At 44.1% G+C, this 25,732-nt stretch overlaps 2 protein-coding genes across 4 annotated transcripts in view; one reads left to right on the top strand and one right to left on the bottom strand.

The window, feature by feature from the left end:
- Positions 1–809: 809 nt before the first annotated feature.
- On the bottom strand, positions 810–25,727 carry LYRM1 (LYR motif containing 1). Of its 2 annotated transcripts, none has more exons than XM_050774854.1 (4): positions 25,547–25,727; positions 10,474–10,632; positions 5,921–6,013; positions 810–1,803 (listed from the first exon to the last, which is right to left on the bottom strand). In XM_050774854.1, exons 2-4 carry the CDS (start codon positions 10,630–10,632, stop codon positions 1,687–1,689), a joined length of 369 nt encoding a protein of 122 aa, XP_050630811.1. In that variant the 5' UTR covers positions 25,547–25,727; the 3' UTR covers positions 810–1,686. The 2 variants fall into 2 exon arrangements, with proteins under 2 accessions (XP_050630811.1, XP_050630810.1); XM_050774853.1 differs by lacking the exon at positions 25,547–25,727 and adding an exon at positions 12,686–12,781.
- Positions 25,285–25,732, top strand: part of DCUN1D3 (defective in cullin neddylation 1 domain containing 3) — a 46,393-nt gene continuing 45,945 nt past the window's right edge. Inside the window, exon 1 of one of the 2 annotated variants that reach the window (XM_050774852.1) lies at positions 25,285–25,357. The gene's annotated coding sequence lies outside the window, so the exon portion shown is untranslated. The remainder of the gene's footprint in view (positions 25,358–25,732) is intronic. The other variant, XM_050774851.1, reaches the window with a different exon arrangement.

A 25,732-nucleotide genomic window follows, 5' to 3' on the forward strand; every position in this document is an offset into this window, starting at 1 on the left:
TTATAAAAGTGAGTTTGGCCCTCTCTCGCTGTCTCTCACCATTGGATGCCTTCTGCCATATAATGACACAGCAAGATGGCCCTCACCAGGTGCAGACCCCTCGACCTTGTAGTTCCTGGCCTCCAGCACTGTTAATAAATAAACCTGTTCTTTATGAAGTACCTAGTGTTAGATATTCTATTATAGCAGCACAAAGTGTACTAGTTGCATTTGTGTTAAATATGCATACACTGAGGCCGGGCTTGGTGGCTTACGCCTGTAATCCCAGCACTTGGGGAGGTCAAGGCAGGTGGATCACCTGAGGTCGGGAGTTCGAAACCAGCCTGACCAACTGGAGAAACCCCATTTCTACTAAAAATACAAAATTAGCCAGGCATGGTGGCGCATGCCTGTAATCCCAGCTACTCAGGAGGCTGAGGCAGGAGAATCGCTTAAACCCGAGAGGCGGAGGTTGCGGTGAGCCGAGATTGCACCATTGCATTCCAGCCTGGGCAACGTGAGCAAAACTCCGTCTCAAAAAATAAATAAATAAAAATAAAAATTATATATATATGTGTATGTATGCATATATATGTATGCGTATACATGCATATATGTGTATGAATATATATGCATATATATACGTATGCATATATATGTATGCATATACTATGACTCCGCTGATACAGCATCATATCTGTTCTGTGTCATTGCTAAACCCTGTGATAAGTTACCTTGAGTGTGAAAACGTGTGCTCCTCCTCATAGGAGTAGGTTCCAACTGTTGCTTCTGAGGGTCAGGAGTCCATTTTGAAAAAGAATAGACAAAAATTGATAGTGCTTTGTCTTTATTGGTGATGCCCATCTTCTTCGGAGGTAAGAAGAAATGACACTGATGTACAAATGACTCACCAAGGGACTCTCACCTGAGTCTACCCTTGCAGGGGTAGAATAAATCCGTTCTATTTTCAAGTCTATTTGTCCCATTTCTGTTTAAACATAATTTGAAAGCCAGCTTGGGCCTTGTACTTTTCAGTTATGTTAATGTAAAATACTCGTAAAGAATGCAGTATGAGTTTAAAGTGAGCTTTTCAGATCCTATAAGTGCATCCTAAGTAGTGACAGGCTTTAAGATAAGGAATATATGCATTTAGTTAAGGCAGAAATCTCATAAAATTTCCATGAAAAACCAAACTTTTTAAGATAAGTTTATCTGGAAACTGGAAGGGTCAAAAGACAACAAAAAAGCACACACACAAAAAAACCTCACTTCTAAGCAAATCTATAGCTTAAAAAAAAATAAAAAGCCTAAGAATATTCTGAGAGTGGTACATAGTTTTACAGTAGCCACAGTAACTTCCAGTGACTGGCAAATTTCTTTGCATCAGCTGGCACGCGTGGTGAATGGAATTCCCATCAACAGCTCTTGCACCCTTCCACCTCCCTTGTACAGGCCTTAGTCTTGTTTCCAAAGGTGACTGCAGTGAGGATGTAAGGTCCATGACCTCTATGGATAATGCCATCCACTCAGGAAGAAAGACGCTGAGAAACTCTAGGGATATTGAAGTGCTCATCATGGGTGAGAATCAATTGTGGAGGTTTTAAGAAGACATTTGAATTTTTGCCCCAATCAAGAAGTGTTTTGCCATCTGGTTTACATTCAAGAACAAGTTGGCTCATCATTTGCAGAAATAAACTTTCCTCTAGATTAGGAAACTTCATCATGAGATCTGAGATATACTGGTTTGGAAAGTTTCCTCAGTTTCTCTTGGCTTCGAAGTCCCCGGCCTTGGAGTGGGGTAAGGCCCATTGGAGGCAGATGAATCTGAATAAGAACAATAATGTGAAGAATCATACTCATAATCATTGCAGCAGCTCGTATTCACTAAGGATCTACTCAGAAAGTACCATATCCTCTGCTAAGTGCTACATCTACATTGATTCATTTCTTTACACACGTTAATCCTACAATAACCTCATAAGAGATTATTATTCTAATATTTACAGATGAGGAAATGAAACCTCAGAGAAGTTAAATAACTTGCTTAAGGTTATACATTAAGAAGGGAAGTCAGGATTTGAACCCAGATCTGTCAGATTCCAGAGCCTGTGCTCTTTGCTATATTGCCTACACAGAGGAGAAAAAACAAGCATGGACCACAGAGCAAGCTGAGAATCCAAAGAAGGGGAGAAAAGTGTGTGTATACAAAGATGTTCTGTGCATAGTGGAAAACTGGGATCAAACTAAATGCCTACCAATAGAGGGGCTGGTTAAATTATGGCTGGGATGGTTAATTTTTCTTTCTTTCTTTTTTTCTTTTTCAGACACTGTTTCACTCTGTCACCCAGGCTGGAGTGCAGTGGCATGATCTCAGCTCACTGCAACTGCCACCTCCCAGGTTCAAGTGATTCTTGTGCCTCAGCCTTCCCAGTAGCTGAGATTACAGGTGCTTGCCACCACACCCGGCTAATTTTTGTATTTTTAATAGATATGGAGTTTTGTCATGCTGGCCGGGCTGGACTTGAATTCCTGACCTCAAGTGATCCACCTGCCTTGGCCTCCCATAGTGCTGGGATTACAAGCATGAGCCACAGTGCCTGGCCTAGGATGCTTAATTTTTTGTGTCAATCTGATGGGCAATGGGTGCTCAGATTTTTTTTTTTTTTTTTTTTTTTTGAGACGGAGTCTCACTCTGTCGCCCAGGCTGGAGTGCAGTGGCACTATCTCGGCTCACTGCAAACTCCGCCTCCCGGGTTTACGCCATTCTCCTGCCTCAGCCTCCCGAGTAGCTGGGACTACAGGCGCCCGCCACCTCGCCCGGCTAATTTTTTTGTATTTTTAGTAGAGACGGGGTTTCATTGTGTTAGCCAGGATGGTCTCGATCTCCTGACCTCGTGATCCGCCCATCTCGGCCTCCCAAAGTGCTGGGATTACAGGCTTGAGCCACCGCGCCCGGCCCGGTGCTCAGATTAAACATCATTTCTAGGTGTATCTGTGAGGGTGTTTCTGGATGAGATTAGCATTTGAATCAGTGGACTCGGTAAAGCAGATGGCCCTCCCCAATGTGAATGGGCATCATGCAAACCATGGAAGGCCTGAATAGAACAAAGAGGCAGAAGAAGGGGAAGCAGCTCCTTTTGCTTCCTGCCTGTTTGAGCTGGGACACCTCATCTTCTCTGGGCCTCAGACTCGGGATTTCTACCATGGGCCCCTTGGGTTCTCAGGCGTGTGGACTCAAACTGAGTAATAACACCAGCTTTCTTCTGGGTCTTCAGCTTGAAGATGGCAAATCCTAGGACTTCTCAGCCTCTATAATCACATGCACCAATTCCTTATAATAAATCTCCTTTCGGCCGGGCACAGTGGCTCACGCCTGTAATCCCAGCACTTTGGGAAGCCAAGGTGGGTGGATCACGAAGTCAGGAGTTTGAAACCAGCCTGGCCAACATAGTGAAACCCTATATCTACTAAAAATATACAAAATTAGCTGGGCATAGTGGTGGGGGCCTGTAATCCCAGCTACTTGGGAGGGTGAGGCAGGAGAATCGCTTGAACCTGGGAGGTGGAGGTTGTAGTGAGCTGAGATCATGCCACTGCACTCCAGCCCGGGTGACAGTGCGAGACTCAGTCTCAAAAAAAAAAAAAAAAAAAAAAAAAATCCTTTCAGGCATATCTAGATATATCTCTGTCTAGATATATAGAGAGTCAATTCCTCATAATAAATCTCTTCACATATACATCTAGCTGTCTCTATATCTACATATCTTCATTCTACTGGTTCTGTTTCTTTGAAGAACCCTAATACAATGGCACATTCTTACAATAGCATACAATGCAATCATTTAAAAAAGATTGGGCTGGGTGCGGTGACTCACGCCTATAATCCCAGCACTTTGGGAGGCCAAGGCAGGCCGATCACTTGAGGCCAGGAGTTTGAGACCAGCCTGGCCAACATGGTGAAATCCTGTTACTACTAAAAATACAAAGATTAGCTGGGTGTGGTGGTGCACCTGTAATCTGTAATCCCAGCTACTCAGGAGGCTGAGGCAGGCGAATCCCTTGAACCCAGGAGGCTGCAGTGAGCCAAGATTGTGCCACTGCACTCCAGACTGGGCGACAGAGTGAGACTCTGTCTCAAAAAAAAAAAAAAAAAAAAAAAAAATTGAGGGAGAGCTACATTCAAAGATGTGCGGAAGACATGAAGTAAAATAAGTAAGCAGTAAAACATTATATCCAGAATCTTACATATGTAAAGAAAATATAGGTACATGAATATAGAAAAAGACTAAAAGGTTGTACTACCAAACTAACTAGGGTGAGCCACTACAATATAAAATTGCTGTTTTTGTAGCTAAAAGAGTTGAATACTGGCAATTTTCCATTTAACAGTTAAAGTGGTCACCCTCTACACAATGAGAATTTTTTTTTTTTTTAATAATTTTGGGCTGGGTGCAGTGGCTCACGCCTGTCATCTTAGCACTTTTGGAGGCCACGGTGGGCAGACTGCGTAAGCTCAGGAGTTCAAGATCAGCCTGGGCAACATATAGAAACATGGTGAAACCCTGTTTCTATTAAAATACAAAAAATTAGCTGGGTGTGGTGGCGCATGACTGCAGTTCCACCTATTTGAGAGGTTGAGGCATGAGAATCACTCAAACTGGGAAGGCAGAGGTTGCAGTGAGCAGAAATCATGCTGCACTCCAGCCTGGGCGACAAAGTAAGACTCTGTCTCCAAAAAACAAACAAACAAAAAAGAATTTTGGCCAGGCACAGTGGCTCATGCCTGTTACCCCAGAGCTTAGGGAGGCTGAGGCGGGAGGATTGATTGAGTCCAGGAGTTCAAGACCAGCCTGGGCAACATAGTGAGACCCCCATTTCTACAAAAAATTAAAACATTAGTGGTGGCACATGCTTGTAGTCCCAGCTACTTGGGGAAGTGAGGTGGGAGAATCGCTTCAGCCCGGGAGGTCAAGACTGCAGTGGGCCATGACTACACCACTGTACCCAGCCTGGGTGATGGAGCAAGACTCAGTCTCCACAGATAAATAAATAAATAAATAAATAAATAAATAAAACTTATTTTAAATTAAATTATTGTTTTAAATTTATGGTATGAAAGAATTTGAGGAAGAAAAAATTTGTATACATTTGTTATTTTAAATTCATATAAATTTGAAAATTATTTGTTTCTTGACATTCTGAATGTATTAAATTTATTTACATAATTTTATTTTTTATTTTAAATTTATATAAATTTAAGATTTATTTATTTTTTGAGACAGGGTCTTGCTCTGTCACTGCAGTGGTGTGATCATGGGTCACTGCAGCCTCAACCTCCTGGGCTAAAGCAATTCTCTCACCTCAGTCCCCCAAGCAGCTGGGAATACAGGAGTGTGTCACTATGCCCGGCTAATTTTTAAATTTTGTGTAGCAATGGGGTCTCACTGTGTTGCTCAGGCTGGTCTCGAACTCCTAACCTCAAGTGATCCTCCCGCCTTGGCCTCTCAACGTGCTAGGATTACAGGCATGAGCCACAGCACCCAGCCTGGATGATAATTTTTGACCATTTTTCCTTTCTACTTTATGCATTCCTTTCATGTTTGAACTTTATTCTTTTAGTAACAACAAACCTACCTTTTGTAATTAAAAAAACACATTTCCATAAAAAAGATGAAAGTGAAAAGAGAAAAGCTCTACAGTGTGAGCTGGTTTTCCCTTCCATATGTGGAAAGCTGTATAAGTAGGATACGTCATGCATTCACTGACATTTTACTTTGTTGTGATGGGCTGGCAGCGTGCAACGATAGCTTATTTCCAACATGCCTCCCACAGCAGCTCTGGGCCTCTCAGCAAGCACTTGCCCTCTTGTTACACATTCTTGGAAATAACCGGGTTGATGAGGGTAAGTACCCACCACCTGTTAACCAGGAGTCACACTTACTGGCCTTGGATAAGGAATCTTGTAATGCAGTCCAATTTCAATCCTGGCTGTGCATTCATCTATACACTGTTTAATTAGGTCTGTGTCTGTGAGCTGTTAAAAGGGAAAAAGAAATGAGGCGGATAGTATATTTCTAATGGTACATAGAGTATAGGTATACATTTTCTCAAACTTTTTCAGTTCACTAGCCAGTAAATTAAATGGTGCTAATTTGGAAAATCAAAAGCAATTTAATATTAAAGCTTACGATAAACTTTTAAAATCGGCAAAGAAGGTAAAAATAAACAATACAAAAGGATATAACATAAAAACTACACTTCCCTCTTACTCCTCTCTTCCAGTTCTGCATCTCAGAGACAACAATTAGCAGTTTCTTGTGTGTTCTTGCAGGGGTATTCTATGTATATGTGAAAATGCACATGTATATAGAAGCTGATTATTTTTCTCACACAAACAATAGCTCCCTTTGTTCTGAACCTTGCTTTTTCATTAACATGACTTGAAGTTCCTTCTATAGTCCATCTGTAAAGCTGCCCCCTTCTTTTTAACAGCTATACAAAATTCCAACAGACGGCTTTATTATAATTTAACCAATCTCCTACCCATGGATACTTAAGTTATTTCCAATTTTTTGCTATTATAAATGATTCTGCTATGGATCCCTCTAAAATTACTTTGCTTACATGCATAGGTATCTAAAAGATAAATTCCTAGAGAGAGAGGACTGCTAGGACAAAGGCCATACACACATGCATTTTTAAATCTCACAGATATTCCCAGATTACTCTCTAGAGTTTGCAACAATTTACATTCCTACCAACAATCCATAAATTATATTCCCACCGACACTGACTGAGAGTGCTTCTTCACACCCCCCTCATGTTGATTAAACTTTAAAGTAACCCGATGGTTTCCGCAAGTGCTGTCCTGAAACCCCCAGAGTAGGACACTGGAGAATGATCTATACCTCTTAAACTGTCAACTGCCTTGGCTCATTAGTAAGGGGAAGAAAGGGCTTCTGAAATTCCAAAACAGTCAAATCATGGTAATCCACTTTCAATTAAAGGAATAAAAAGTTCATTCTGAAAAACAGCCAAGTAGGAAAAGGGGAGAAACTCTTTCATTCTGAGGAAGGAAAATGAATCAAGACGTGGTTCTGCTAGGAGTTTGCAAGTGGACTTCAAAGCAGAGCTAGGATTGCATCACCACCAGATGACACCCACACAGCAAAGTCTGGGTCCATGTGGCTTGGAAATTTCAAGGGCGTTCCTGTCCTATGGAACAGAGCAAAGAAGAGTTCCAGGAACAGCAATGCAGAGAACCACAGCTGTGAGTCCCTTGTGGCAGAGGCCCAACTTTCTGACCTCTGTGCTTCTCAGAAGTCACTGATTTGCTGTCTGTGTTGGAAAAGAGTTCCACATTCCCATTTGCCCACTGAGATTCACAGCAGTTCATGGGATACCTTTGGATTATTAAACTCTTAGAGCAATCAAAGTTACAAGAAACTCCTTATGTCTGCGTGAGGGACTAGGAAGAAAGAAAAAGCGCTTGACAAACATATAGTTAAGGGGGTTGGGGCTTCTGGGGCTTCAGCTGTCCATCTGAACAAGCTTGGGCTAGAGTACTCCAAATTCAGTCATTCACGGGCTGGCTGCATGATTCTGCCATATCCACATACTACTTATACTAATGTTAGAATTTTTCATTAAATGGACTCTCTCTTAAGTAACAGTATTTGTGAAACTGTGATCTAATATTCTCTTTCCTTTATAACACATACTAAAGCAAGTACATATCTTAAAATTAAAAACCCATGTACCTCTTCCACCCACTCCCAAATAATCTCATGTTCCATCAGTGGCACATACACCTCCCTCTGGCTCACCCCGCTTGAGCCAATCCAAGCCTAGGCAAAAGAAGGGTTATTGCAATAACTGAAAACTGAAAAGTCTTGAGTAGTCTTCAGGTGAGTGAGCGTGCAAAGGTTTATTGGGCATGTACTATGATATCCCCAACACCGCAGGCTGGACAGTGCCTTCAGCTATCAAAGTTATTACTTGGGCAGAACAACTCTGATACCTAAAGCTACAGAAAAGGCACAGTGGTATATAATCAATGGATGCAGTGACTGCTACGGACAGCTATAGGAATTCAGAACAGGCAGCCAGCATGGGGTTGAGGGGGAAGCAGAGAAACTGAGGAAGATTTCCTGGAGGAGGTCAGTTAAATCAAAGTATTTATAGCTGCTCATTCATTTAGTGACAACCACAGGGAGGTCCCTTGGGATAGACTAGAAAAGTACAAGACCTTGTCTATATGTTCAAGGAACTGATGATCTGGTTGGGAAACCCATGCCAACATAAATAGAATAAAGAAGAAAAAGGAGAATATAAACAACTATTTAGGGATCGCCAAGCCTTTTGATCTACTCTTTTTTTGTTTTTTTTTGGAGACAGTCTTGCTCTGTTGCCCAGGCTGGGGTGCAGTGGCGTGATCTTGGCTCACTGTAACCTCTCCCTCCTGGATTCAAGTAATTGTTGTGCCTCAGCCTCCCGAGTAGCTGGGATTACAGGCGTGCGCAACCACACCCAGCTAATTTTTGTATTTTCAGTAGACAGGGTTTCACCACGTTGTCCAGGCTGGCCTTGAACTTCTGACCTCAAGTGATCCACCGGCCTCAGCCTCCCAAAGTGTAAGGATTACAGGCGTGAGCCACCACACCTGGCTGATCACCTACTCTTTTCATTAAAAAATTTCTGAGCCCATAGCCCCCATATTTGTATTTATATTAATTTATAAATGTATTAATTTATAAATTATAGATATGTACTAACAAGTTCATTGTAACTATGTACCAGACAGACTTTTTAGAAAGATGAAAGAATAAATAGAAATAGCAGTTGTATTTTATTTCCGTTCCTTAGAGGATTGTTTCGGGACTCCATGGGGTACATATACTCTGGTTTGGCAAGCATGGTCTACGCTAAGAGCAGAAAAAGCTTGGGGAAGCTGGGTTTGGAGGAAGGTCAGAAGGGTAGAGAGAAACTTCCTAAGAAAGTCAGCCTTGAAAAGCTAGGGCCATCAGGGATTCAGAGAAGGGGAAGTTGCTGCAGATTAGGAGAGTTTCTTTGGTAATGCTTTTTTTTTTTTTTTTTTTAAGAGACAGGGACTCGCTATGTTGCCCAGGTTGGTCTCAAACTCCTGGGCTCAACCGATCCTCCAGCCTTGGCCTCCCAAAGTGGTAGGATTACAGGCGTGAGCCACCATGCCCAGCCTTCGTGGACTTTCTCAACTGTAATTTTATATTTCTTTCCATCTAACTCCATCTAACTTTAGTAAGGGGAACAAAGGGCTTTTGAAATTCCAAAATAGTCAAATCATGGTAATCCATTTTCAATTAAAGGAATAAAAGTTTGACAGCTCTGTCTTGGTTTGGCTTATGTTTGTCCTCAACATCTAGTCTTGTGTTTGGCACACAGTGGGCAATCAAGTATTTGTTGAGGAATGAGAACAAAGAGTTGCAAAGTGGTGACAGGAGCTGTGACATCAATGGACCAGTGGGGAAGGGGAGGCACTCCTGTAGAAAGATGATTCTGCTTTGGACCATTAAGCTGTGGTGAGGTCCTTCAGGTGGCCAGGCAGCAGCCAAAGCCGGGGATTCAGATGTGACAGCTTAAATCACAAGGTGGCTGCATGTTGCATAGGCTCAGCACAGAGGGCCGACCTTCAGAGGACCCCTGTAGCGGCAGGAAGGTGTGTGATGACAGGGCCGAACAGAGACAGTCAGAGGTCAGGAAGGGAAAAGTGGTTAGAGTAGACTGTTAGAAGGTTTCATGAGGGGAGCAGTGACAGCGCTGAATCCATTAGATCAGTGAGAAGGCGGAAGAGAAGTCAGGCGTGAAAGCCTCTTCCATGCTTAGTGCCAGGTGGTCTTCCCCAGAGCTGACAGTTAATGTTTTAGGGTTCCTAGGGGTGGGTCCAATCTGGCTCCCTGCTGTCTGCATGTGCAGTTCCCATAAATCAGCTAATGGAGATACTATTTTACCCAGTTCCGTGCTCCCAAAGGGCAACCTCACTCTGCTAGCCAAAGAGGCTTGAGCTCAAAGCTGTTATGAAGGGAACCCTGTGTCTTAATCCTATTCTCTTCCTTCTAAATGGGTTTATATTTAGAGGCTTTGAATAGTTTATGAATTGAAAAAAAAACAAAACGAAACCACTTTCCTGCACACCTCCTATGGGAGTGGCCAGCAACAGGTACAGTATGAGGACTGGCTCCTCCTCTGAAAACTCATTGGCCTGACTCATGTCACCTGGCTCATGGGGTCTTCTGAGGACTTATTGGCTGGCTTGAGACCTGGAACAAGTGAAGAAAGAAACACAGGCTTCCCAGTGGTCAGGCAAGCTAGCCAAGCTGTGCACTGGCCCCTTCCTGCCCCACGTTGTGCCACCGTGACTGTGCGGCTCAGCCCTTTCAATTAAGGACCGACAAGAAATAAACATATATCATAAGGAACAATTCTCCCCTGTGCAACTTCCAAGTGGGGCCTACTTACATTTTTGTTTTTCCGGAACAGCGTTCTGGCTTCATTTAGTATGTACTGTTTTTCTTTGATGGTGTCTTCCATCTGTCCTGATGTCGCCTGCCATTTCCTCGCAAGCCTGAAAATGCTGCGGTAGAGGCCAAGGACTTCTTGTCGTGTTGCCGTTGTCATCTTCAGACCCACCGAAATAGAAGAGGGAAAATTTGCATAAAAATGCAACTTGACAGGAGGCAGCCAGGCAGATGTACAGTTTTTTAATCAAGACCTTTAATGGGTCTAGAAATAGTTGCTCTTTCTCAGCAAATCTGTTGGGTAGCATTGCTGAAACCATGTAATAGAAACACCGTATCTCTCAACTGGCTTTGCAACTCATCCCGAGGTTGAGGGTTGCTCAACCACACAGTTTGCCATGGTGGCCACATTTATGAACACGGCAAAACCAAAACTCACACTTATTATTCTTTAAGCCAGTCCAGTAAAATTATATGACTCACCTGAATGCCTAAGAGAAGGCATGTTTTGGATAACTGAATATTCTTGTTAAGTGAGAAATGGAATTTAATCCACTGGTTACAAACTCAAGTGCCTCTGCAGCCTGGCAGGTAATATAAATGAGAGGACCTGCTTGAATGGGGACAGTGGCCACCTGGACAGGAACTGCCCCCTTGAAAGGGAACAGTTGCTATTCAGCTCCAGCCAGCATCTGCCATGTAGAAAGAAGTCCCTAGGAATGCCAGATTTCCTGATAGCTTAAAAATAGGTGGCAATCCAGATTTTTAAAATATGACATCTCAAAAAAACACAGTAAGTCATTATTTTTGAAAATGTGAGGCCAGGCATGGTGGCTCACGCCTGTGATCCTAGCACTCTGGAAGGCTGAGGCAGGTGGATTGAGTGACCTCAGGAGTTCGAGATCAGCCTGGGCAACATGGTGAAACCCTGTCTCTACTAAAATACAAAAAAAAATTAGCCGGGTGTGGCAGTGTGTGCCTGTAGGCCCAGCTACTTGGGAGGCTGAGTCAGGAGAATCGCTTGAACCCCAGAGGCAGAGGTTGCAGTGAGCCAAGATTGTGCCATTGCACCCCAGCCTGGGCGACAGAGTGAGACTCCGTCTCCAAAAAGAAAAAAAAAAAGTGAGGACTGTACAGGCCAAACAAAATGAGTCTGTAAGCCCAGTTCCACCCAGAGGTTGTCAGGTTGCAACCTCTCAACCTTTTTGGAAATATTTCTCAAAATCGTTGGTCTACTATCTTGTCCAATAAGTATAATTAAAAATCTTTCTGATGACTGGCCAGGCGTGGCGGCTCATGCCTGTAATCCCAGCACTTTGGGAGGCTGAGGCAGGTGAATCACAAGGTCAGGAGATCAAGACCATCCTGGCTAACACGGTGAAACCCCGTCTCTACTAAAAATACAAAAAATTAGCCAGGCATTGTGGCAGTCGCCTGTAGTCCCAGCTACTCAGGAGGCTGAGGCAGGAGAATGGCATGAACCCAGGAGGCTGAGCTTGCAGTGAGCTGAGATCCCACCACTGCACTCCGGCCTGGGCAACAGGGCAAGACTCTATCTCAAAAACAAAAACAAAAACAAAACAAAACAAAAAAAAACTTTCTGATGACTGAAGATCTCAAGGCCCCTCTGGGTTTTTAGTCTCAAACATCAGTTTTAATTCAGAAGACATGGCCAAGAGAGAACTGACCTAGGTATATTCCATGAAGCTGACTGTATTTTTTAAAAGCACAATTCCGAATATCTTTAATTTCTCTTTTTTTTTTTTTTGAGACGGAGTCTCGCTCTATTGCCCAGGCTGGAGTGCAGTGGCGCGATATCTCGGCTCACCGCAAGCTCCGCCTCCCGGATTCACACCATTCTCCTGCCTCAGCCTCCCGAGCAGCTGGGACTATAGGTGCCCGCCACCATGCCCAGCTAATTTTTTGTATTTTTAGTAGAGACAGGGTTTCACCATGTTAGCCAAGATGGTTTATCTTTAAATTCTTATTACAAAATATTTCAGATACAAAAAGATATAGAGGTCAGGCACAGTGGCTCATGCCTGCAATCCCAGCAGTTTGGGAGGCCAAGGCAGGTGGATCACTTGAGGTAAGGAGTTCAAGACCATCCTGGGCAACATGGTGAAACCCAGTCTCTACTAAAAATACAAAAATTAGCCAGGCATGGTGGCAACCACCTGTAATCCCAGCTGAGAGGCTAAGGCATGAATCACCTGAACCCGGGAGGTGAAGGTTGCAGTGAGCTGAGATCACGCACTGTATTCCAGCCTGGGCAACAATGACTCTGTCTCAAAAAAAAAAAAAAAGGAAAGAAAAGATATTGAGACCAATATAATAGCCATATAGTTACAACAGACCTTAAAGAATAAATTATGTATATAGTAGAAACCCCCACTGTACCCCTTCCAAATCACATTCCCCTTCCTCTCTCCTAGAAGGAATCACTATGCTGAATTTGTTATCGTGCATATCTTTACACGTAACATTTATAGTATTGTTTTGCAAGATTTATTTATTTATTTATTTATTAATTTATTATTACTGTTTTTGAGACAGAGTTTCACTCTTGTTGCCCAGGCTGGAGTGCAATGGTGCAATTTCGGCTCAATGCAACCTCCGCCTCCTGGATGCAAGTGATTCTCCTGACTCAGCCTCCCAAGTAGCTGGAATTACAGGTGCGCACCATCACGCCTGGCTAATTTGTATTTTCAGTAGAGATGGGGTTTCACCATGTTGGTCAGGCTGGTCTCAAACTCCTGACCTCAGGTGATCCACCTGCTTCGGCCTCCCAAAGTGCTGGGATTACAGGCATGAGCCACGGCACCCTGCCTGCTCTGCAAGTTTAAAAAGTTTACAGGTAAGTTCTGCAATTTATTTGCCCATAACATTCAATAAGATTCATCCATGTTGTTACACATGGCTCTAGTTCATATATTCTCACTGCTGCAATTCAGCCCACTGTATGAAGATATCCCAATGTACCATCTATTTTGCTGATGGATATTAGGTGTTTCCTTTTTAAAAAAATTTATTTAAGGTCACGTGCAGTGGCTCATGCCTGTAATCCCAGCACTTTGGGAGGCTAGGACAGGCAGGTCACTTAAGCTCAGGAATTTGAGACCTACCTGGGTAACATGTATTTTACAAAACATTCATTTTGTAAAAAATACAAAAATTGGCCAGGCGTGATGGCACGTGCCTGTAGGCCCAGCTACTTGGGAGGCTTAGGTGGGAGGATCATATGAGCCCGGGAGGCTGAAGTGAGCTGAGATTGCACTATGAGCCAAGACTGAGCCCCTGCACTCCAGCCTGGGTGACACAGTGAGACCCCATCTCAAAAACAAACAAGCAAACCCCAACAACTTATTTAAAAACTCAGGCTGGCTCCAGTGGCTCATTCCTATAACCCCAGTACTTTGGAAGGCTGAGATGGAAGGATCATTTGAGGCCAGGAGTTTGAGACCAGCCTGGGCAATATAAAGAGACCCTATCTCTATAAAAATGAAAACACAAAACAAACATTTCAGCCCCCCACTCCCCTTTTTTCATAACTATATTCAGGGAAGCTAGGAAAAAAAAAAAGTCCCACTACTGGAAGATTCTGATTAGTCAGAATTAGAACAATGAATATTGTACAGCCTTGAACCAGAAGACAGGGTGGGAAGACAAGGAGGGCAGAAGGCCAGGCAATTGGACACCTCATTCTGAGTTCTGGGTTTTCCTCTAACAGGCTCATCGGGATCGGGAAGTAAGCTGCTCAACTGCCTGCTTTTGGGAACATGATCCATTTTCAACTTACGGAGGGAAAGGCGTAAGAGGTGGAGATAATATGCTTTAGGGTAGTCCTGGAATTATGAGAATTTGAGCAGCTGAAGAATGCAGAGTGGAGCTGGAAGTGGGCATGTTTACCTGAAAATTCAAAGTACTTGCAAGGAATTCACCTTACAGAGAATTCCTCTTTCTAATGTGAGCACTTACCCTGACCCTGATGACGTTTTTTGAGGTTTATTCTTAAGTAAAGAATGAGCCAAATGACGAAAAGCTTCAAAGACTACTTCACCTAATTCAAATGTTGAAAGGACCAAAGTTATATTCAATGCCAATTCTGAGTCTATGAGGCTGCACAGAAAAAATGCTTACAAGGAATTCATAAAAACCAAGAGAGAGAACATCATGCTTTGCGGTTTATTGTAATAAAAACCCAGATGAGATGATGACATTTTTCCTGGTAAGGAAACAGGTTTCTGAGTTTCTGGCTCTCCCTAAAACTCCATGGTTTCCTATGAAAATACGTGAGTCAGTTCCTGTGAGGTACAGGGAGTCTGTAACTAACATCTCTTAATGATTGCTTCACTTCCCTGTCATTAACAGACGGAACTTCCTTGACTGCAAGACACTGGAGAAAAGTGATGAAGGTCAGGCATATTCAAAGAGCAGCAAGGTTTTTTGTTTGTTTGTTTGTTTGTTTGTTTTTTGAGGCAGGGTCTCACTCTGTCACCCAGGCTGGAGTACAGTGGCATGATCACGGCTCACTGCAGCCTTGATCTCCCAGGCTCGAGTGAGCCTCCCGCCTCAGCCTCCAGAACAGCTGGTACCTCAGGCGTGCGCCACCACAACTGGCTGAAGCAACCTTCTCTAAAATCTAACTTTAGTTGGTTTCCTTCCAAGACTCTAAGAACCACAGCTTCAAATTCTAACTGATCATATACCATAATCTGATACAAAAGCCCTGCAATTAGGTTAATACCCTCAAGGTAATGAGCAGTGCTTACAATTGGTACTTAATAGGACTATTTTCAAAACACTTTAATTAATGTTTAAGTGTTTTGAAAACTAATCCTGAAAGGGATTTATGTGATGTCTCACTCTGCAACATCAGGTGACCCAGAAAACCCAAGTTCCAAAGATTTCCCGAGAGAAGCGTCTAAAACTGTATTCACCACTGTGTACCATTAACAAACCTAGTCTACCATTTCCTTCCAAGTCTTGATAGAAAAGGCAAGAAAAGAAAAACACTTCTTTTGTTCTTTCCTTGCTGCGTTTGTTTCAGGCCTTTGAGGGAACCATGTTCTTTCTTGCCTTAGGGGCACATATCCATGCTGTTTTCTTTCTAGAAGGCTTTCTCCTGACCCCCTCCCTTTTATCTGACCAACCCTATTCATCCTGCAGTTCCCAGTGAAAATATGGATGTCTCAGAAAATCCTCCAGCTTCCCCCACACCCATTGGGTCGGGGCTCTCTGTTGAAACTTCTCACAGGTCCTAATATTCTTCCTTGTATAGCACTCCTCACTTAAGTAATGGTTTGTTAATGTCTTCCCCCAGTAGACTATCACCTTTACAGGGGACAATGATCATATTCATCTTATTTACTGCTGAATTCTCAGCACCTAGAAGGGTGCATAATCAGTATTCAATAAATGTTTGCTGAATAATTTGGAGTATTCTCTGCTATAGAAAGTTTGTGATTCTGGAAACAGATTCAGCCATATATTTACAAAAAAGTTTAAAAAGCTCTTTTCCTTTTTATTCTTGTCTTTGTTCCTAGAAAGCAACTCATTTAGAAAAACCACCTTTTCCCGAATATGGATTTAACGGCTTGAAACCAACATTTATTCCTCTATAACTATCAATTATCTCTCACAATTAATACAAGACTAAGGAAGCCCTTTTCCTTCTTCACTGTATCAGGGATTGATCTGATACAACAGGGTCTGCTTTTCCTACAGGCAATACATTTTCCTACGGGTAATACATCAGGACTATTCAGTAGTTTAGAGGACCACAGTTCAACTGTGGTCTCAGCTGGTCATGAAGTCTATCCATGTAGATTTTTAAAAGTTAACCTGCTGTAATCTTTATTCTGAGACGGACATTTCTTGCAATTCTTTACTCCTTTTCATCTCCCTAACCCCCAAATCCCAGAATGAAGACAGACAGAAGATATGAGGTGTGCCTGGAAGGAAATGGCACTAGAAGCTGGTCTTTTTAAAAATCACGCCCTGTCTGTTATAACACAGGGTTATACACGTGTGGAGGTGAGGATCATTTCCAAGCCTCTACGATGTGCAGGCCTGTGCCACTAAGAAAAGGCTGACAGATGTTGCTGCCAGTGTGTTTTGGCCTCTGGTCATAGTTGAGAAATGTGTCCCCTAATGCAAGTGTCCCAAAGATTGGTTGGGGAGGTGATCTTAGATACACAATACAAACTGTGTATTAGAATAGCCCATCAAACCCATAATTTTGAGTGATTTAGATTGTATGTGATATAGAACTTCCTTTAAAGAAATGAATTACAAAACTTTTTAAGCTGGTTTAAAATATAGGTAAACAGCAGAAACTGTGATGTTGTCTCTGAAGTTTGGGAGCTACTGCTCTAAGGTGCCTTGTCATGTCATACTTCTCTGTCTCGGCTGAGTCTTCCTCTGCTTACAATGCCTCTTTTTTGCTAGCCACCCCATCTATCACACAGACACCTACTTGCTATTAAGCTTTTTCAAAGCAACTTTTTCCTCGCTTCTATCACGGCCAGGAGATAGTTCGGAATTTCTTTCACTTTATGTTTTTCTGAGTCTGAATTCCTGGAGGGCAGGGATTGTATCTTGTTCATTACAGTAATACAAATATTAAAAGTTACATTTGCTTTGCATTTACTGTGCGCCAGATAATTTGCTAGGTACTCTATATATGCAAATGCTACCAATATCCCCATTATACAAAGGAGGAACCTGATGCAGAGGTTAAATAACTTGTCCAGGGTCACACAGCTAACAATAGGCAGGGCCAGGATGCAAACTCAGCTGGTCTGAAGTCAGAGCCCATGCTTTTAATCATGAAATAGACTGTTCAATGTCAATAAATGTTGAATGTCTTGATTGCTTTAAAGAGCTTAGCTAGTTGTGACAAAGGGAACTAAATAATTCTAGTCTCTTTCTATACAAACAGCAAAGGAAGCAATTTTTTTGCACATTGATGTGAATTGCAATAGTCTTCCCCATTTGCCATCTGCCCCTGTTCCTATCCTGCAACTGCCCTTTTTAATTATGTTACACACCAGCATGCTCTAAGCAGGCTGGGCACATGGCTGCACCGCTTTGCTTTTCCATTCCCTGTGGCAACCCTGTCCCCTCCAACTCCAATGGGAGCCGACATAAAAGCCACCAGTGCGGGGGCTCACTACAGTGCTACTACCTGGTAGGCCTTACTCTTCCCTTCCAAGGACCCATCCATCCATCCACTCACTCAACATTTATTGAAGGTCTGCCATGTGCCAGACACCTGCAGTTTCTGGGGATACAGTGATAAATAAGCAGCCATGGTCCCTACCCTCCTTGAGGTTATATTCTAGTGGCAGAGGCAGATGATATACAAGAAAAAGAATTTCAGATAGTCATATGTGCTCTGAAGAGTAGTAAGATACAAATGAGCAGAGGTGGGGGTTATTTTCTGGGTGGTCAGTGACATTTGAGCTGAGTCCTGAATGGTGTGATGGAACCTAATAATGGACTCACGTCAGGGGAAGCTGGTGCAAGAAGGGGGAACAACAGGAGCAAAGGTTGTGAGGTGGGAATCAACTTCACAGATGAACATGAGGCAGGGCATGGTGGCTCATGCCTGTAATCCCAGCACTTTGGGAGGCTGAAGTGGGAGGACTGCTTGAACCCAAGAGTTTGAGACCAGCCTGGGCAACACGGGGACACTCTATCTCCATTGAAAAATAAAAAAACTAGCCAGGCATGGTGGCTCATGCCTATAAGCCCAACACTTTGGGAGGCTGAGGTGGGAGGATCCCTTGAGCCCAGGAGATCAAGGCAGCAGTGAGCTATGATCACACCACTGCACTCAAGCCTGGGCAACAGAGTCAGATTCTGTCTCAAAAAAATAAAAATAAAAAAGATGAACATGAACGCAACAAGAGCCTTTGGGAAAGGGGCCACAGGTCCACAGAATCCAGCACAGGTTGGGTGTAGGCCTTGGAAAGGCACTTTGTTGCTAGTCTTAAGGCAAAAGACACTGGTAAATTTTATGCAAGCTGGAGTAATATGGTCTGATTTATATCTTAAATACACTGGATATCAAACTACTGTATATCATAACTACTTATAATTCCAACACTTGTACAGATGGCGAAACAAGATCTTGCCTAATGCCCCTAATTAGTTGACAGGAGTCAGGGTCAAGAGCCAAAAAAGCTGGATGATGATTTTCCTGACTGTCCACAAGCTTTTCTGTTTTCATTTTAGAGTCAGTAATGGGGACTCATAATGGGCAGTGATCAATCTAAAAAACAAAAATAAAAACAAAAACCAAACACCAAACACTCACCCACTCTGCCATTCATGGTCCAAAGTGTAGTGAGAGGGTCTGGGGAGGTTCCAAGAACTTACTGTACAAGGCATGCCTAGACACTCGGTCTGTCTAGATCTAGTTCTACAGGACTATGGAAAGATCTGCTGGTATGAGGGGCCTCATCCACTATGCCCTTTTTCCCCACCTCTGGAACGGTTCCCCTGCCTTTGGAGAGACCATTGCAGCACGAACACTTAGGAGTTTAAGAGCAGAGATGAAAATTCCCTTTCCCCAGATGAGATTTATAGAAGTATGACTCTGGTCTCAGGAATGTCCAAATTCCAAATGCTGGACTCTCATGAGGCTTTGCCTTCTAAAGAAAATGTGCTGCAGTACAAATAAGAAAAGGGACAAAGGCAAGAGGAATTTACCCTGATTTTCAAGCCCCAGGAAGTTAAAACACCCCTTTCCATTTATTTCAGGAAAGACCTACCCTAGGTGGAATTTTTTCCCTCGTCAGAACTAATGACTGTAGTATAGTCAAATTTCTCTCCCAAATACTTTATGATTTTTTAGCAAGGAGGGGGAATCATGAACTCCACCCAAATGAAATCATGGTCTTCTGTGCTCGTTATGTGATATGTCCTTCTTTTTGCCACAGGAAGCCTCTTTAGTTCATACAACCGAAATATTCTTTCTTTGCCTATCTGCTGCTTCCACCTTTTGACTTCCATCACTTCTGGACGGGTGCCCTTTTCACACTGGGGCTGGGTCAGTGTCCCGGCTATGTGCACTCCTGGCACCTCTAGCGTACCCGCCATAATGTTCATCCTACTCTCTCATAATTTTGCATGACTCACCTTTCTTTTTCCACCATGTGTGTGTTGCAGGGAGTAGGTGGTGGGGGAGCAGGCAGAGATTTGGGACTGTCTTGCACATTACATGCCTAGGCTGGCACATAGTTGGAACATGACAAATATTTATTAGAAGAATAAATTTACACACACAGAATGGTCATTGATAACGCATGTTGTCATCCTGAGATACACAGGGTGGTATCTGGACGAGCTTCCTAACTGATGATCCCAGAGCATCGAAGGGTTAAATACTAATTAACCCTTACTAGGATGCTTTCAAGAGCATTGTGTGTTAGGATAAAGAACTGGAGACTCAGTGTTATTTGGGGAGGAATCCTCATCAGTCTCATCCAGAACAGCGTTTAAGAGACACAGCTATGATGTAACCCTCACTCTTAAGTTTTCTTAAGGCTGGTTAGGGTTTGTTCACTGGACTGAAATACTTTATAATATTTCCATGAAGTTTAGAACCAAACATAGAAAAATGAGGTTCTGACACTTTTTTCCTGAAAAACAAAATCCTTTTGGGGAATAAGGTCCACTATACTCAATGACCATGGATTAAAATCAATCTAGAAAACTGTGACTTAAAACTGTCATTTGGAAAGCTTCTACGGAATTGAAATGCTCTTGACAAGGTCAAAGCAACCAGACGTTCTTGCCCTGTAGAGCAGAGTAGGGAATGTCTGTCCCATTTGTAAGGAATAGCAGATATAATACGAAAAAAATGAACTTTTATTTTGGGCTCTTGGTGGACAAAGCTTGGTTTGAATCTTGACTTTACCCCATTGGGCAAATTATTAACCTGCCTGAGACTTGGTTTCTTAGAATGTACAATGGGGTAATAGCAGAACCCGTTTCAGAGTCGTAAGGATTATTCATGAAATAATCCATGTACATCACTTAGCACTGACAGTTAACAAAGTCAAATGTTACCTGAATAGGAGGAAACAGAGGAAGAACAATGAGGCCTCTTTTATCTATGCTAAGCTTTGCTGCAGAGGAGAGAAATGTGTGGCCTGTTGGTGAATTTACTGCTTTGTGGTAGTAATGGATTTTCCTAAAGCTGTTTCCCTCTGATCATTAATAATCCCTGTACAGCAAAGGGCTATTGTTCTTTGGTATGAGTAAATAACCCTGTTGGAAGCACCGCTTATCTTCAGACCACAGCACATACTTCTTACTGGAAATACAATGCAGGTGCCAACACCAAAGGCACGACCAGGCTTCCCTTCCTATTTTTCTTCCTTTATCTCTTACTCCTTGTTTATCCCTCAGTGCACTTTTCTCTGAGATCTGTTATACTCCCTCCTTTTTGGTACACCCATATTCCTACCCCAATCAGATAACCTTTAAGTGAAATCGTTCTCTAATACATTTCTGGTACCATAACCTCCCCTCCATCAATCAACCATACACACACACACACACACACACACACACACAAACCACAGACTTATTTCCTGTTTCAGATTCAGTTTTTGGTTACTAGAATCCAAAAAGGGAAGTGTAATGCCACACATGCCACACACTGTTTTGCAAACTTCAGGATATGCTTGTGTGGTATACTTAATCATACCACAGCTATTTTATGAAACAGCATCTTTTTACACAGAAAATGACAAGCATACGGTCTGTCAGCAATAGGGGGCAGGGAGGAGAGGGTGGATAGTATTTTTATTTTACCTAAGGGAAAATAATTTAGTTTAGGCTCTGTAATATGGGAAATTTTTAGAACGCAGGGCCAAAACAAAATACTAACGTCGGCCGGGCGCGGTGGCTCAAGCCTGTAATCCCAGCACTTTGGGAGGCTGAGACGGGCGGATCACGAGGTCGGGAGATCGAGACCATCCTGTCTAACACGGTGAAACCCCATCTCTACTAAAAATACAAAAAACTAGCCGGGCGTAGTGGCGGGCGCCTGTAGTCTCAGCTACTCGGGAGGCTAAGGCAGGAGAATGGCGAGAACCCGGGAGGCGGAGCTTGCAGTGAGCCGAGATTGCGCCACCGCACTCCAGCCTGGGTGACTGAGCAAGACTCCGTCTCAAAAAAAAAAAAAAAAAATAAAAAAAAAAAAATACTAATGTCTGAAAGACTTCTAAAATGTCTATCCCAAACAAGATCACTGGAGGCAAGCACACCCATTCTAAATATATCATACCAGCACTGGAGCACACACAAGATTGTATTTGTACAGGGGAACTCCAATCAGGCTACTGTAACCAAGATAACAACCAATAGATATACAGCTATTTTCCCCATCAGGGATAGAAGTTCTAAATGAAAAGTTATGGGCCCCTCAATTCAAAAGAAATGGAAGTATGTTTCCTTATCAGCATATTTTAACAGGCAAAGAAAAGGTACAGGTCAGTCAGAGGTGGTGAAAAGCAATTACCAGTTACTAGTAGTAGAAAGCAGTAGAAGAGATGTAGGGGAGGGGCTAGAATTGAAGGCCAAGGCTAAAGATCAACCATTCATTCATTCATTGGTAACTCGCCAGCCAGGATCTTTCACCCTGCATATCAAATCGAGAAGTCTGAGAACACAAGACACTGGCTTAAGTTCTTGCTTTGTGACAGTTTTCCGAGGAACTGGATTAGGAAACTGACCAAAGAGCTTTGGATGCCACATTAGATACAGTTGGGGCTTTCTAGCACCAGACCCTTGATCCAACTCTCTGATAAATAACCGCATTCTGTGCAGGGGTCCACGCCTTCAGGACAGCTTCCTCCACCATCAAATAACTATCGAATGGGCAACTTTTCCATCTGCAGAGGCACCAGAGCTCCTCACTAGGCTAAGTCCCTTGAGTTTCACATGTGGAGAATGACTAGCCTACATAGTACCCTCGAGTTCCTCCAGTCCAGTGCTCACCAAGATAACTTTCTGTGAAGGAAATGTTCTATCTGCTCTGTCCAATAGGATACACACCTGTCACAGGTAGCTACTGGCACTTGAACTATGTGTTGCAGGGACTGAATTTTTAAATCAAATTTTAAATTGTAAAATAGTCAGTGGCCACACAGGGACAGCATAGCCCTAGACCAAGAATTGCAAATCAAATGCCCACAGGGGTCAGCCAGGTAGCGGGAGAGGAGAGGCCTTTTTGGCAAACCCTGAGCATGAGCTGCATAGAAGGGGAAGCAGCTCTTCAGCTCTGGCTGACAGTTGCTGTGTAGGAACCTCTAGGAACTTCAGGCTGGCGTTGTCAGATTGTCGGATTTTTCAAATGAAGCCCAAAGTCTGGATTTTGATGTCCAATTTTTAAATGTTGGCAAGTAAATTTAAAAAAGAATTTAAATCACTGTGTGGGCTGAACAATATGTTTGCAGGCAATATCTGTCTTGTCAGTATGCAACTTCAAATCTAGGCCAGCCCTTCAGCTCAGAGAGAAGAGCTTTATCCATGGCCACTCTGCTGGTCAGTAGCAGATCCAGGATTGAAACCTAGGCCTTCTTATTCGTCTTCTGATACCCTTTACACTATATTGTGGAACTGACCATAATTGTGGTGGGGCTGGCAGCAGCGGCAGGGACAAAAGCCCCTTTTCATGAGAAGCTGCAGGATTGTATGGCTGATACCTTATGAACACGGTGTTCCTGCCCAGCTACAGCCACCATACGGACAAGGCTCTGTACCAGGAGCCAGGAAGACACAAAGGAGGAACAGTCCCTGGGGGAGACAGCCATATAAATAGACAATTTATCGAAAAAGTCAGGTTTTCTATAACAGACACAAATTACCTGAGCACAAGTCCAAAAGCACTGACAGCTGGGAGAGGGAGGGAAGAGATTTGAGCCAGGACTTAGCTTCTACTTGCTGCCAGTAGAAGCTGGCAAGTGGGTGGATGAGACTCACTGATTAAGGGGATGGGTCACATTATTCCAGGATATTAAGGGGCCTCCTATTTGATCTCTGAGGTCTTGTCTGTGTCGTCGCCTTTGCTGGCTTCTCCTTCTCTGGGTACTCTCTAAATGGTAAGAACCCAAGGGATTTAGGGGTCCTCCTCTTTTATTTACACCCTCTTCTTAGGCGATCTGGGAGCTCTTCCTTGCCTTCCTCATTTATTATCTCCAACTATGATTTTTCATCCGATTTGTATATCTAACTTCTTGAAAACTTCATTTGACTTAATAGACTTATCAAACTTAATATGTTCAAAAGAGAACTTTCGATATTCCTCGCTAAACTGTTTTCCCATAGGGAGTTAACCTTGGTTCCTCCCTCTCCTACACACTTCACATCCAATTCCCCATCAAGTCCTGCAAGCACTACCTCCCAGATATACGCTGAATGGAATTCTCTCCATTTCCACTGTGACTGAGGGCCTTTTCTTTCTTTCTTTCTTTTTTTTTTTAAGACAGAGTCTCACTCTGTTGCCCAGGCTGGAGTGAAGTGGCGCAATCTTGGCTCACTGCAACCTCCGCCTCCTGTGTTCAAGCGATTCTCCAGTCTCAGCCTCCAGAGTCGCTGGGATTACAGGCGTGTGCCACCACGCCAGGCTAATTTTTGTAATTTTAGTAGAGACAGGGTTTCACCATGTTGGCCAGGATGATCTCGATCTCCTGACCTTGTGATCCGGCCGCCTCGGCCTCCCAAAGTACTGGGATTATAGGCGTGAGCCACCGCGCCCGGCCGGCCCTTTCAACACTATTGTCACCTCTCCTTTGTCGTACAGTGCAAGTTTCCTAACAGGTCTAACTACTTCCACCCTTCTCTATCCAGCACGCAGAGCGGATTTTTAAAAATGTAAATCAGGTCAGGTCACTTCCCTTCTTAAAACCCTTGAAGTACACAATAGCCAAACCCCTGCCTTGGGCTAAAAGGCGCTGCTACAGTCATGCCACTTGCCCAACTACATCACAGAGTACTCCGGCCCTGGCTCCGTCAGCTTCAGCCACATGGCCTTCCGGCTGTTTCCAACCTAAAAGTCCTTCTCATTGGCTCCACCAGAAAAACCATTGTCCAGGATCCCTGCAAAACCGTGGCCTCCTTTGAACGGCCTTACCCGACTTCAAGGGGCCCTCCCCCCATCTTCTGTCACCTCATCCGGTCTTTGGGGGGGGGGTATTTCTCACTTGCTGATTTACTTAACTCTTTCCTGCACATGAATGAAAGGTAACGGAGCAACATCCTGCTCTGAGGTTTGAAGAGCAAGGGAATTACGAAGCTGGCTCTCACGGTCCTAGGGAGTCTCCGTTCCTGTACGGGACCTGGTTTGGGTCAACTTCCTCAGCCAGACACCTCTCGCCCTCGGAGCGGACTCTACCATCTCCCATTTACATTCGGGGGTCCAAAAGATTCACAGCCTCCGAGGGGGCCCCACGCCGGCACCTGAGCGTCCCCACACCAGGCCTCCCCTCTTGGACGCGCGAGCCACTTCCGTGAGGCAGGTCCCCGAGGCCGGTGGCGATGACACCGAGCCGCCCCCTGTGAAGCTGGGGTCACACAGGCCCGTCTCCCGGCAACGCCGCAGCCCAACCTCCAACCCATCCCTGCCCGTGGGGAGCCAACCCCTTCCCCGCCAGTCTCCCGCGCCTGGAGTCGGCGCCTCCATCCCCTACACTCACTCTGTGTCAGTCCTGCCTTCCCCCACCCACAGAAGCGCGCAGCCCGCGGTAGGCTGGGAAGAGGCGGCGCCAGGAGCCCAGCAGAGCCGCGGCCGACCGAGCAGAGGCGGGTCCAGTAGGCCAGGCCGGACCAAACCACCGGGCCCACTTCTGTGGGAGCACCAGTTCCAGGTCTGGGGGAGTCTCGAGCCTCCCCGAACCTGACTCTACCCATCTCCCGCCGCATCCAACAATAAGCTGAGCTCCTTCTCTCCCTATTTTTCCTTTGCGCTTTCGGTATCCTCCCCGCTCCATTCCCCTAAAACAAGGAAAAAATGGTCCAGCCCATCTCCCTCCGGGTTGCTAGGTCTTTGCCCTTACTTGGCGACGGCTTCGTACGTCTTTACGTGCGTCGTGACGCAATCTTCCACTCGTTCCCTCATCGCCCCTCTCCCATTCTCCCTCCTGGAGCTGGCGGCCGGCGGGGTTACCGGAAGTGATGATGCAGGAGGCGATGGAGGGGGCGGGGCTTCGGGGCGGCCGCCGCCGGTGGGCCGCAGATGAAGA

Source organism: Macaca thibetana, chromosome 20 (assembly GCF_024542745.1).
Source record: "Macaca thibetana thibetana isolate TM-01 chromosome 20, ASM2454274v1, whole genome shotgun sequence".
Classification (NCBI taxonomy): Eukaryota; Metazoa; Chordata; class Mammalia; order Primates; family Cercopithecidae; genus Macaca; species Macaca thibetana.